Source organism: Aspergillus welwitschiae (assembly GCF_003344945.1).
Source record: "Aspergillus welwitschiae strain CBS 139.54b unplaced genomic scaffold BDQ94scaffold_16, whole genome shotgun sequence".
In the NCBI taxonomy this organism is placed as follows: domain Eukaryota; kingdom Fungi; phylum Ascomycota; class Eurotiomycetes; order Eurotiales; family Aspergillaceae; genus Aspergillus; species Aspergillus welwitschiae.
The window spans coordinates 611,120-623,605 of NW_020798710.1; the positions used below are offsets into that span (position 1 = coordinate 611,120).

General features: G+C 49.3%; 5 protein-coding genes across 5 annotated transcripts; all 5 read right to left on the reverse strand.

Annotated features, from left to right (window-relative positions):
- Positions 1–180: 180 nt before the first annotated feature.
- On the reverse strand, positions 181–3,250 carry agdC (putative alpha-glucosidase; the record flags this gene model as incomplete). Its single annotated transcript, XM_026773221.1, has 7 exons — positions 181–1,177; positions 1,224–1,332; positions 1,382–1,852; positions 1,902–1,973; positions 2,031–2,274; positions 2,333–2,937; positions 2,989–3,250. 7 exons carry the CDS (start codon positions 3,248–3,250, stop codon positions 289–291), a joined length of 2,652 nt encoding a protein of 883 aa, XP_026626375.1. The 3' UTR covers positions 181–288.
- Positions 3,251–4,207: 957 nt separating this feature from the next.
- On the reverse strand, positions 4,208–6,210 carry BDQ94DRAFT_34853 (NAD(P)-dependent alcohol dehydrogenase). Its single transcript, XM_026775552.1, has 2 exons — positions 5,569–6,210; positions 4,208–5,501 (listed from the first exon to the last, which is right to left on the reverse strand). Exons 1-2 carry the CDS (start codon positions 5,733–5,735, stop codon positions 4,508–4,510), a joined length of 1,161 nt encoding a protein of 386 aa, XP_026626376.1. The 5' UTR covers positions 5,736–6,210; the 3' UTR covers positions 4,208–4,507.
- A 14-nt stretch (positions 6,211–6,224) lies between these two features.
- On the reverse strand, positions 6,225–6,537 carry BDQ94DRAFT_143995 (uncharacterized protein). Its single transcript, XM_026766365.1, has one exon. It carries the CDS (start codon positions 6,490–6,492, stop codon positions 6,337–6,339), a length of 156 nt encoding a protein of 51 aa, XP_026626377.1. The 5' UTR covers positions 6,493–6,537; the 3' UTR covers positions 6,225–6,336.
- A 1,012-nt stretch (positions 6,538–7,549) lies between these two features.
- BDQ94DRAFT_170517 (Intradiol ring-cleavage dioxygenase) lies at positions 7,550–8,576 on the reverse strand (the record flags this gene model as incomplete). The annotated part of the gene is made up of 2 exons (XM_026771504.1): positions 7,550–7,896; positions 8,000–8,576. 2 exons carry the CDS (start codon positions 8,574–8,576, stop codon positions 7,550–7,552), a joined length of 924 nt encoding a protein of 307 aa, XP_026626378.1.
- A 975-nt stretch (positions 8,577–9,551) lies between these two features.
- On the reverse strand, positions 9,552–10,323 carry BDQ94DRAFT_143997 (uncharacterized protein). The gene is made up of 3 exons (XM_026766366.1): positions 10,133–10,323; positions 10,004–10,071; positions 9,552–9,930 (listed from the first exon to the last, which is right to left on the reverse strand). The coding sequence occupies exons 1-3, from the start codon at positions 10,277–10,279 to the stop codon at positions 9,801–9,803; spliced, it is 345 nt and encodes a 114-aa protein (XP_026626379.1). The 5' UTR covers positions 10,280–10,323; the 3' UTR covers positions 9,552–9,800.
- Positions 10,324–12,486: the final 2,163 nt, after the last annotated feature.

The window sequence follows — 12,486 nt, forward strand, 5'->3', positions numbered from 1 at the left end:
GCGGTCATTTCTTCCTCTGGAGAGGATTGGACAGTATCTTTGTGGTGGCGCGGCTTGAATGCTTACTGCCTTGGTGTGTATCCCTTATCCTATCCCTTGATCCCCTGCCACTGGCTTTCCTGCCTGTCCCCTGGCTACGTGCTTGCTGTATGCTGCGGCAGAGTTTATGCTTATTGAGATATGTCAATCATCTTAATTAGCAGTAAGGGCACTATGTAAGCGATCTGGTACCTGAGACACTAACTACTTTTTACCCCCTCTCATCTGAACTCCAACTCGATATGCTAACTACTTCAGCTTAAAGTTCACCGGCGCATCGAGGGCAAAGCCCTTGAAAGTCTGCGCTGACTTCCCCAGCAAGGTACATTTCTCCACCTTGGGGACGGCCTTCTGTCCGAATGTACCCTCCACGTGCAACTCCCCTTTGCTGTACGTGAACTCGAGCTCTGTCACAGATGACGGGTTCAACGAGTCCCCATCATCCAAATACAGACTGCCCGATGCGGTGTCATCCAAGTCTGGCGCGATGATCAGCTCGAAGCCCTGCTTACGAACCTCAGTGGTCGTCATGCCGCTGGATGTCCTGACAGGTATGATATTTCCACCGCGGATGTGCAGAGGGATGTGGGTGATGTTGATGTTGCTGAGCGTGATGTTTTCTCCGTGCCCACGCACCACTGCCCCTGTGTACCAATCGTAGAAAATGTCGTCAGGGAAGTATGCGTCGACTGAGGTGGATCCCTCATTCAACACGGGGCTAACAAGAAGGGCGTCACCGTAGAAGAACTGCCGGTCGTTCGCAAAGGTTCTCGAATCCTCGGGGTACAGGTAGAATTGAGGCTGCAGGAATGGCTCGCCGGTCTGGCTTTGCCGGTGAAGAGCAGTGTAGATGTAATCGAGGAGCTTGTACCGGATGTCAATGGCCTTACGGGCGGATTCGGCAACCGTAGGCCAGCGGTAGAACTCTTGCGATATGTCGCCCAGCTCGTTATGATTGCGGTAGAAAGTATAGAAGGCACCAAGTGACGCCCATCGGGCACACAATTCCTCCGTCGTGTTGCTACCAAACCCACACACGTCAGCCCCGACCATTGGAATCTGGAACATGGACGCGAAGGAGAGGATCTGCGCGATGGAGATCCGGTAGTGAACCCAATCGCTAAGGTTGTCGCCCAGCCTGTACGAATCAGTGATGTGCTAGCGAAGACTATCGGTAAACTTACCAGTGTCCTACGTGTGCTCCAGCGCCTGCAAACGTACTGCGAGTGATGACCAAAGGCCTCACATCGGGACGGCGGGCCTGCATAGCCGTGCGGGAAGCAGAGCTCATCACTAACCCTGTCAATGGCAAATCATCTCTGCAAATATATGAAAGACTTACTTGTTCCATAGAGATTGTGAGTATCATACTCGGCATACCCTTCACCCGCATGAATGAGATCCGTCTCGATAGTGCTCATACTAAGGACACCTGCGGCATTCCGAATGGTGTAGGGCGGGTCAGTGAGGTTGCGATTGGGCAGCCCAACCTTCTTCCCTTTATCTCCTTGCGCTCTTTTAACAGATCGCTTAGACGAAGGCTGAAAGTCCGCGGGGAATCCAGGTAGTGGGATCGGGCTGCTTGGCCGAACAGATGGTGCTGCCGGTGGGAGGTCGGCGGAGATCGCATATGCCGCTGGGTCAAGACAAGGATAAGGGCAGAAATTGGAGGCTTCATTCATGTCAATCCACAGGGCGTCAATATCGACTCCGGACTTGGGATCAAAGAACTGTTGAAATTGCGCAGTCCAGTAATCCTGAGTACCCTCATTGAACCAGTCTGGGAAAACAGTGACACCAGGCCAAACAGCACCTGTATAGTTTAGCTCCTGTTGAGAGAGATGAGATGTGTATATACTTACCCTCGTATAGGCTACCGTTCTGATTGTGAAGGAAAACATTGTCTCTCACGCCGGTGAGATATGCCGTGTTATCTAGAAAGTACCTATTAGCTGAAAGTTGCAAGGATGGGAAATCGTCAAGTTACTCACTGCTTACGCTCACAGCCGGGTCAACCATGACAATGTAATGCTGATCATGATTGTGCAGGTAGGTTACCAACTCCCGCATCTTTTCGAGCGGGAACCTTTGAGGATCAAGGGTGAACACCCTCCTCTTGTCCATGTAGTCGATATCTGTCCACATCGTCTCCAGAGGAATCTTTGCCTGGCTGTAGTTGTAGACCACCTCGGCAAGTTCATACACATCGCGGTATCCATAACGGCATTGATGGAACTGAAGAGTCAGCATACAATTCGGACTGTTATGGGACTAGGGGATTGGGGGGGCATACGCCGAAAGTCCAGTAACTCTGCATTGCCGGGAGACCGACAATCTTTGAGTATTCCATGCTCGCTTGCTTAGGATCTTCTCCGTAGAAGAAGTAGAAGTCCAGAACACCGCCGAGAAGATTGTATTCCAAGTACTGCTTTCCATCTGTCGTTTGGTTGATCTTGATGTCCATACCATTAGAGTTCAGCAGGAAGACTCCATAAGTTCCGGACTTTCCACGGTGATCATAGTAGACAGGATGACTACCGTACAAGTTGGTGTTGTTTGGAGTGCCATACGCGTCGCGGTTCCAAAGGGTCCGCGTGTAATTGTATGTTGGCAAGCGCATAGGGTCAGAATGCTCTCCGAGACCATACACATAAGGATCATCGGGCAACCAGGTGCGAAGGTTCACATATTGCGACTGAAAAACTAGTGGGGATGCCGAAGAGTCAAACAGGACCTCATCTCCCTTGGAGATGGTGAATGAAAACGGTTCTTCCACATAGTCAAATTCCAAAACACTGTCCTCAGAGTCCTCGTCACTACCCACGCGAGGAAGGACTGATTCAGGAACTTGATAGACTTCCTCGTCGGCATCGTAGATCATAACATGTAACCGTTCATCTGAGCAAGCATTTAGTCAGGAACCCTTGATTCACGCAAGCCAACACTCACCAGTCTGATATTCCACAAGCAGCTTGAGGTCTTCCAAATCCTTGCCATAGCTATTACAAGGCGTACCAGCTAGAGTCAGATCCGCAGTCAGTGACCTAGCCTGCTTTTGGACGTTGGACGCCTTATACCCTGGGCAACTCTGACTGTTTGCCCTGGGTCCAATGACAGCAGCGCCCACAAGGGGTAAGAGTAAAAGCAAAGACCCCAACATTATGATGTTGGCTCTGGGATCACCCCGGATTACAGCAAGCCGTGACTTCATATCCCAGCTGGGTGGTCCCAGCGGCTTATATGTGTTTGGGCACGGACTGATGACATTGAATGCATGGCGCGTTGGCCGAAGTGCATAATGTGGCGTTGCGCGGTATGACCGGACCCCGCAGATTCAATCAGCGAAGCCAAGGAATGTATCTGACAAAGAGGCGGGATGAGCCGAGCAGTTCTATGAGGAAAAACAAAAAGCAATATTCATAGGATAGAAGAGCCGAGAAACGTGGAGACGATTGCCTAAAGAAGACAATGTGAGTCTAAGGTCGTCCCATCTCGGTCAATTATCGGGGATCTTCGCCGCTATCGGCTTGGGGCTGATGCAGGGACCAAATAACATCAGGTCACTTACACCGATTCTCGTCCATTGAATCTCGTACAGCAGCCTAGACTCTAGACCACGTCTGATCGGTATATCTCTCGGTAATGCCCTGGCTGGATGATTGGCTCCAAATTTTATGCAGGTAAGCTTCGGTAGCGAATAGTAGTATGGAGATGGAATCGAGGAAGTGACAGTGATGGTGGCTCTCCTCACTCTCCCCACCACGTGCCCCGCCTGACGCCCCGCAAACAAACAAACTGAGACATTCAAAGGATCAGGATCAGATCTCACTCAAAGAAGATGGACCAAAGTAAATATTTCTGGTCACTCAAAAACCGCACAAGAGTCAGACAAAGCGTCGGATGCAACGGATCCGGTCTGCTGATACGTAGTTGTAGCTGATAGGTGGCTCTGACCTGTCAAGAGGCGGTCGCTTACTGCCAGTGCTGCAAGCATTAAGCAATGAGGTGGCATAAGGTATTGACCACATCGTACTAATTAACGTGGCACTCGAGGTGTGCATATTCACTCCTCCAGCAGGCCGGGTACCCTGGCAGAAGCTTGGGGACCTGGGGGAAGTGTGCAGATGCGTTAAGACAAAGTGTTCAGTCAATCTGCAGCTCTGGGTTACTCTGCCGCTTCATTCTATGCAGAGGCTTGTCAATGCGATGAGAGACAGCTTCTCTACCTGCGATATGTCGAATGCAGATGTTGTGAGAGTCAAAAATGAAGGAATAGAATTCTACGTGCATCTCTATGCCTCCAACCAGCAGGGATCTCTAACAACGTCATAAAAAAGGGGAACGTTACATGATAAACCATCCATCAAAATGTCATGAAAAATATGTGTCATGAATGCGAAAGGTATCCAAGGTGACCAGTCACCCAAAATAAAGCAGTGGAGGCATGTGCTCACGAATGTACGACTGTTTAAATCTTCTGACCAGCGGAAGCAGCCTTCACATCGTCTTCGGAGCTCATGATTTGAACCTTGATGGCTCCCGTCTTGGGGTTGGCAGCCGTCTCGAAGGCCTTGATCGCATCCTCCAAGAGGAACCGGTGTGTCACAAGCTTCTTCAAGTCAATAACACCGTTCCTCACCAAGCGGATCGCGCGAGGCCAAGTGTTGCAGTACCGGTACTGGTACTGGAGGTCAATCTCCCAAGTACTGAGGCGCATGAAAGGAACGGTCATCTCGTTCTTTCCGACACCAATGACGAAGACCTTGCCGCCGAACTTGACACTCCAAATCGCCGAAGCAACACTGCTCTCCACACCAGTGCACTCCATCGCAATGCGAGGCCTCAAAGCGCCGGGGCCCGAGCCTTGCCCATCGTTGAAGACGTTGATGATACCTTCAGCATTCTGCTCAGCAGAGAGGCCAATCTGCACCTTGTAGGTGCGAACGTCAGGGACCAGCGACTTGGCGAATTCCAGCCGCCCCTCGTCGATGTCGGTAATGACGATAGGGCTAGCTCCAGCAGCACGAGCACTCAACAGGGTGATGAGACCAATGGGGCCAGCACCAGTGACTAGGCATGGGTCACCCAAGCGAAGGCCACTACGTTCAATACCCGCCAGAGAAACACTCAGAGGTTCCAAGAGCGCACCATCTTCATAACTCATATCACCAATCTTGTGGCACCAAATAGCGGGGTGGTTGACATAGCGACGCAGCAGTCCGTCGACAGGAGGGGTGGAGAGGAACTGAACATTTTCACAGCCATTGTAGCGACCAGTCAGGCAGGGTTCACAAGCGTTGCAGATGATGTTAGGCTCGACGGCGACACGGTCGCCAGGCTTGAGGGAGGTGACATCGGGCGCAACAGCCACCACCTGACCCGCCGACTCGTGACCCAGGATGTGGTCTCCTGTGACGATCATAGGCCCAATGCAGCCTGCATGCCAGAAGTGCACGTCGGACCTGGATGCGATGACCAATCTTTAGCCAGGGAATACGAAGCCAATCGCAAGAGGAACGGAAGACATACCCGCAGATTCCGGTGCTGCGAACCTCAATTGTAACCTCACCAGGCTGCAATCCTTGGCCGTTCTTGACCTCCTCGAGCGTGGGCTTCGCGTCAGCGACCCACAAGTCATGCTTGGTGTTTGTGAAAACGCCAATGTTCGCCTTCTCGAGAACAGTTGCGGTAGCCATGATGACCTAATCGAATGAAGGGGACGATCTAAAGGGGAGGACGGGAAGAATCGCAAGAGGCGAACGCAAGGGATGAGCAGGATGGGTAGCAAGCGGAAAGAGGATCTACCGGGCTTAAGTATTTCGTAACAGCGGTCTACCCCTCCACGGTTGAAGGGGAGAAGGAAGAAAAAAAAAGCTCAGGGATGATCTTTTCTCCAACGTGAGAGGCTGCAAGTAGCTGATTCCTTCGCCACCGATAGGAGCTTTGCCAAATAGCAGTAACACGACGGGGCCAACATGGGCTTACTGATGGTTCAATAAGTGGATAGAGCTAAGAAGGGCATTTACCCGGTGGCCCCTCGAAGCGCGGGGTTCGGTCTGGGGCATCAATTTCTCCCCATTGGGCCAGACTGCCCGGCGGTCGCATTCCAAAGACCATCCTTGAGCCAGGATGTCGCACTGCTACCCTTGATAGCGTGCTTATAAACACGAGCTTGGTGCACAGGTAAGCTTTAGAGAAACAGTGGCTTGCCTAGAGAACTTTCTCGGCAGCCTTCTTTGCAATGGGCTTGCTCAAGTGCCAGGAACTCATGCTCTTCGTGAAATCCGGCGGGGCCTCTTATCTCCGTCTTATCGGAGTCGGTTCTGTTCCCCCAGTGCAAAGCCGGGGGTAGAGGAACAAGAATAACTGGAAGTGATGGAATATTGGAGAGCCTGTCAAGGAAGCCAAGCAGCAGAAGACTATTGTCACATTCAATCTATACAATGCAGCCATCCCTGCTGCAATAGTTCTACATGATACAATGCCAGTCGTTCTCCGATCCAGTCCAAGAGGTACGGTAGCATCTCCTCTCGGTTAAATCATTCAGACAAGGTTATTTGATCGGTCTATTCTTAGTCCCTCTTCTGCCACCCCAGACATAATCTCTTAAATAGTCATTCTCTCCCATATTTTACACCGGCAAGTCACGGCTTTGACCTCGTTTCGGATTGTTGGCCCAGAAGAGCACTTCAAGTCACTTATTACCCGGTGTGGCAATTCTCCGGTGGGCGGGACTTGGATCCTCCACCTAGTGGTGGAGCATTACGGGATGCCGTATCCACCACCACCTCTTCGTTTATCCCTTTTATGCAAGGTCGTCCAGAAATCGGAGTTACGGTTATATTGCGGGTATAATATTGTTGCTGCAATGATGTCCATGAAAGTGGAACTGTTGTCGAGAGCATTGGCAACCTATGTGATCCTATCACATTTGGAGCTGCAGACTGACATGCTGTATAGTGCAATCGGGTAAAGACGAGTTACTTGGTTCATGGGACTCGACTAAGTTTTAGGTACCGTTAAAGGATCAGGTGAAATGTTCAGCCTTACAGCGGGTGTCCCAAGCCCTTCCATGTTTTATGAGAGTATTTCCATTCTCAGCTTCTGATATGTCCTCTCGAATTCAACCGAGAGGCGTGTGTTTTAGATTGGTCTACTGTCCTGTTAACAATAACAAGAAAAGGATATCTCGTCAGTTTTTTGACATGGTAGTATGGCTAAATCATGCAATGATTCAAAGCATAAGACGAACCAGCAGTGGAGCTTCCCAGATCATTCTGGAAGAAGTTAAATCAATCCCTGTCCTTAAGCTGATACCAATAGTACGATGATCACTAGTTCGCTTATGACTCGCATACCTGAGTAAAAGCTAGATCTGTCTATCATTCGTGCTAGGCTTTCCAAAAAGAGATTCTATAGAGCATTATCATATCTGTTATTCTCATCAACGGCAGAGCTAGTATAGGCTGCCCAATCCCACCTGCGCCTGTCCTCGGCAGACTCCGATCAATCACACCGGGAACACGTCCTCAACAGCCTCTGTATCCACACCCACTGTAATATAGCCAAGCATCCCATTCTTGAAGTCATCCCCATCGATAGGAATTACTGACACTATCGCATTATACCCATCGGTATTCTCATTATGGAACGTATCATCCAAACCATTAACGAGTCTCTCGATCCCTGTCACATCCGAGTACGGTGGGATTGATGTAATCTCCTGTGAAAGTCCCTCGTCAAAGAAGAATTGCCCCGTGCTCACGGTCTTCCCACTGGCAAGTGTGCCATTTTCTCTTGCCACCCAGTCAGTATGCACTTGCACATGGATGTGGATTGCTCTTCCGTAGTAATAGCCTATACGTAGCCAGATTAATATCAGTATGCGAGAAATCAAAGGAAAAGGATCAAGTTATGCAACTGACCTGGAAAAATAGTCCTCATCTCCATCATCCCATACTATCCGTCGGCCACATGCCCCGCAACCAAGTCTCATTACCGGTATGAATATCCGACTGCCCCGGCTCAAACCACGTAAGGTTAAGGCTCTGCAGTACAGCATTTTTGTCCTCGTTCATAGGCAATGCGGTAAAACTAGAATATTTGCCTGTTGCATTGCAGTGCCAAAGATCCACTAGTACCCCTTCCAGAGGCTCACATGTCGCCATGTCCAGCACACCGACATCGAGGATTAGAGGCACGCCGGGCTGATCCTCACTCATATCTTGACGTAGTGTCTGGGACTGTGCCCACCAAAAAGGACCAGCCGTCACTTCGGGAGTCAGCACGCAGGTGTCATTCTGAATTGTCTTATAGTAAGGTGATTCTGTTGTGGCTTCGATCGTCGTATCACTCTGTCGCTTCTCAAGTGCCCTCTTCCGTCTCTTTGCGTTGTATTCGCCGGCATGCTGGGCGCAACGAGCAGAGAGTTCCTGTCGACGGGAGATCTCGGCTCTCGTGGCCTTTTTATGAGGCCCTGGATGTGCGATGGCCAATGAGGCCAGAGTAGCTGCAACAAAAACGCTGAAGAAACGCATGATTTGTGAAGAGTAGGATTCCCTGTGTCTGTTGTGCACCGGTCAGATCCTGCTCGCTGGCTAGCTGCAACCACGTATCTCGTCCTACTCGCCACTATTTATTACTCTCCCAGAGGATCTCCATCGGCGATCATTATTTGTTCTTGCTTCTTGCGGTGAGATATCATTAACAATAATTCTATACATCAATGGTTGCTGGTTGGTTGAGAGTGAAAGATGATCATTACTTGGATTGGGCCTGACATGATTGGAATGTTTGTGCTTGATAGGCGGCAAGGGCTGGCAGCCAGCCACCTATGATATCGAATATCTTGGTAAACGTCCGCGGAAGGGAGCAATGGTTGCCAAGTGCCAATGTTGGATGGATAGTAAATAATTTTCTTCTATTGGTAGATCTCAGTTGCGCGTTCGATGCACCTTACTGTTATCGTGGACATTATGTTGTTAGCCAGGTTATTATGGTTCATTTACCTGCAAGGATATCATTTACGGAAGTCTAACGGAGGAGCGTTTGTTTCGCTTTACCTACCACTCTAGAATCCTATAGTTTCACAGTAGGAACCAGAATATAGTACTTATCTTTCGTTGCTAGGATCTTACGTACTTTGGCAAAACATAAAAACTTTACTGGATAACTATAACCCACCTAGATACCCGTACAAGGTCGGTCATGTACCACGGAATCCAACACATCGCGTCATATTCCTATTTAGGTGAGAGTAAGCTTATCGAAGCCCATACTCGGCCCTGCGCTACGGGGGAGCTAGTATGCAGGATATTTGGCTCTTTAGAAATGCACGTAAGGCTCACATAATTGTTGAACTTGGCAGAGATAGGAAAATGATTCCACAGTCTTTATGACAATGTCACATGCATTCATGCATAAGTGCTGCGGGATTCATTTCATATGCAACCTTTAGACTTTTATACAATCTTCATCAATTACTTTCCAAGCCGCAAGGACGATACTACGTTCTCCCAGTGATGATCGATCATATAGTTTGAAAGAGCTTTGCATATAACATAACCAATAAGAACATAGTATCATACAAAACAACCATGACACAGAGCCTATCTACCATTGACAAGGCCTTCGTCCGGCAAACAAGCTCCCGCTTATCCATTGCGCCACAACATCACATTCAGTATAGTGGTATCAAGTTCGAACGTGGCGAGTAAAACGATAAGAAGGAAGGAAAACATGATCGTAGACGTTGGTATTCTTTACCAACCACCGGGGCCACCAGGACCACCAGGACCACCCGGACCGCCAGGGCCACCGGGGCCACCAGGGGGACCGTCGGGACCACAGCAGTCACCGCAGCAGCAGAAGCAGTCGAGACAGCAGCAGCAACTATTGAAGATGCATGGTCAGTTACAGTCTAAAAACTATATTGTAGTTCAGGGTTCAAGTAGTAGTTACTTACTCGTCACCGCCAGGTCCAGGGGGAGGACCACCACCACGAAGGCTCATGTCCATGTTGTTGTTTGGGGTCTGGATTTTTCATGTCAGCATCATGAGACAACGAAAGCTTAGGGCCAGGCTGAAATCATACAGGTTGACCGGTAACGACACCCTCAGTTGTTGGAGCGGCAGGGCTCTGGGGCTGGGCCATTGTGACAGTGTTGGGGTCCCAGGTGGCCTCGGGGGCCGACTCCTGTTTGGAGGACTTGAACCAGCTGAAAATACTGTCGCCGAACATTGTGGATTTGGTCTTTAATTAAGATTATGTTTGTTTGAAATGCAGAAATGCAATGCAAGAAAAAGACAACAAACGTAGGGGAAGACCTGGCTTAAGAAGCAAAGGACAGCAGGTAGATGGGGCCCAAAGCTATGTAAGGCTATCCATTCAGCGTCGACGTCCATGAAACGAGCCATACTATGAAGAGTTAGATAGCCCAATCAAGTGAGTTGTCTTCCTGAATTCTGATTCCAGAATTGGACCATGGTCTACGATGTGGAGACCCACTGATCTTAGCTTCGATGGGCGTTACGTATACACTTGTTAGGCAGACAATTTAGTGTCCAACAGCAAGCATCTTGGATGCGCCTTGCCATTGCTTGTCTGGTACAGAGTAGAGAGGGCTGGACTAGGTATGTGTGCATAATCAGGTTGTGGGTGGGATTGAGCCTGTCTGTATGCCTCGAGAGACTGATACATTGTGAACATCACGGAGTGGTGCCGACGACAGAGCGGACCCAGAATCAATAGAGCAACTCAATTTTCCGCCGATGAAAAATAGCAGGGGAGATCAACCGGACATTTTTCTGTGGGCTGGCGAAGAGATCATCCTAATCTCAGCTGCCAGAACCTTATTGATGTGGCATGGAGGATAAAGCTTGATCCGGCTCTGAAGGCTTGGTTTTGGGTACACACAGCAAAGATTCTGCGCCACGCAGTAAAATTAGCCTCAACTGGGCTCTCCTGCCGGAGATGATGTAGGTGTCGCCCCAGTCGCACGATTAGGGCGCATTGCGAATGCAAAGCCACTTTTGATTGCGTCGTGGCGCGACACGCGAAATGTGAAGAAATCATGAAGTGGTGGCGCCTCATGACTAAGCGGCAAATATCAAGTGGATCTCCGACAATAGACTTTTCACGTGACTATATCAGGAACACCAACCATTCCTACCAGAAATCCTTCCATGGATCGTTCCACCTTTGGGTCTCATCAGCAGATCAGAAGCCATGCGTTGAACCCAGGAGGCTGAGACCGACACTAGACAACAAATTTTGACCCCTATAAGTCCACAGTACATTTAAAATTAGACTACGGATTTATGGGTCGGCTAGAGCAATCAGTCACATTGCGGATCGTTACCTGGGACATTAATCAGTCCCACGGTCTATCTTTTCACTTCTCTTGATCAGGAAGTCCCGCACCAGGGCTGCTTCGGTCTAGAGTCCATACTACTATCACAATATTGCCCAAATATGCGCACTCGTGCTTCCTAATATGTAGAAACATGTGCTTGGCCTATTTGCTGATTGGTCTCCCATCTCCAGGGAAATTGCATTCGAACCGTTCCTGATAACGTAGTGGAGAGCAATTTGCCCAAGTACGACTTAGTATAGTACTAGGATCTCCGCTCTAGTAGCAGTCGACGTGAGTACAAATGCTCCTGGTTTGCGGCAGCGCACTCTACAGGAGGAGGACTATCCCCCCAATGAGTTTGGTAGGCTGAAATCAGACTACGTGCGAAGATCCTCAAAATTTTTTGAACCCGCAAGTGTTGGTACTATCATGGTTCACGTATACTTTAGTATACTAGTTGTAAACCATGAACAACAACTCGCAGAGCTGCAAACCCTACTAAAATATATATCATTCTCTTCTTCACCACTATAAAATTCCAAATGCTACTTCAATGCCTCAGCACGCGCCTTCAGGTACTTATTGAATTGATTAAACTGGCCTAGCATCTCCTCCCCAGCAACGACAGGGTCATCAAGAGAAAAATTGGGCCAGAGAACTTCTATTTGTTCGAAGATCGTCGACGACCCGTAGTCTGATGGCTCCATTTGAAAGCTGTGGAACCCGGCAATTGAGCCAGATACTGGGGTCCCTTGCCATTGGAAAAGAGAGTTTGAGTTCTCCTACCCAGTACTATCATCTCTGTATTCACTACACCCGTTGAGGCACCTTAGGCACAGCCCGTGGACCTAAGCTAGGTTGACATACCATTATTTCAGCAGTAAATATCAGAAGTCGATATCGCATTAGATTTTATCTCCTGGCAAGAGGGACTTTAAAGGCTTGGCCTCGTCATAGAGAAGCCGAGACGCTGCCGTAATCGGTGACAGGAGGATTTAAGGCATGGTAATACATCAGAGCTGGAAGTGGTTCAGTACATACAACGTCTCGTACTTGTGTTGGGGTGACAGCAAAATGTACTTCTGTTTCAACC

Excerpts from the sequence above, each read along its gene's own strand:
- BDQ94DRAFT_34853 (XM_026775552.1), bottom strand. The coding sequence starts at position 5,735 with ATGGCTACCGCAACTGTTCTCGAGAAGGCGAACATTGGCGTTTTCACA. Across the intron at positions 5,502-5,568 it reads CGCAGCACCGGAATCTGCGG|GTCCGACGTGCACTTCTGGC; the intron begins GTATGTCTTCCG and ends CATCGCATCCAG.
- BDQ94DRAFT_143995 (XM_026766365.1), bottom strand. The coding sequence starts at position 6,492 with ATGGCTGCATTGTATAGATTGAATGTGACAATAGTCTTCTGCTGCTTG.
- BDQ94DRAFT_143997 (XM_026766366.1), bottom strand. The coding sequence starts at position 10,279 with ATGTTCGGCGACAGTATTTTCAGCTGGTTCAAGTCCTCCAAACAGGAG. Across the intron at positions 10,072-10,132 it reads GTGTCGTTACCGGTCAACCT|ACCCCAAACAACAACATGGA; the intron begins GTATGATTTCAG and ends TGAAAAATCCAG. Across the intron at positions 9,931-10,003 it reads CCTGGACCTGGCGGTGACGA|TTGCTGCTGCTGTCTCGACT; the intron begins GTAAGTAACTAC and ends CATCTTCAATAG.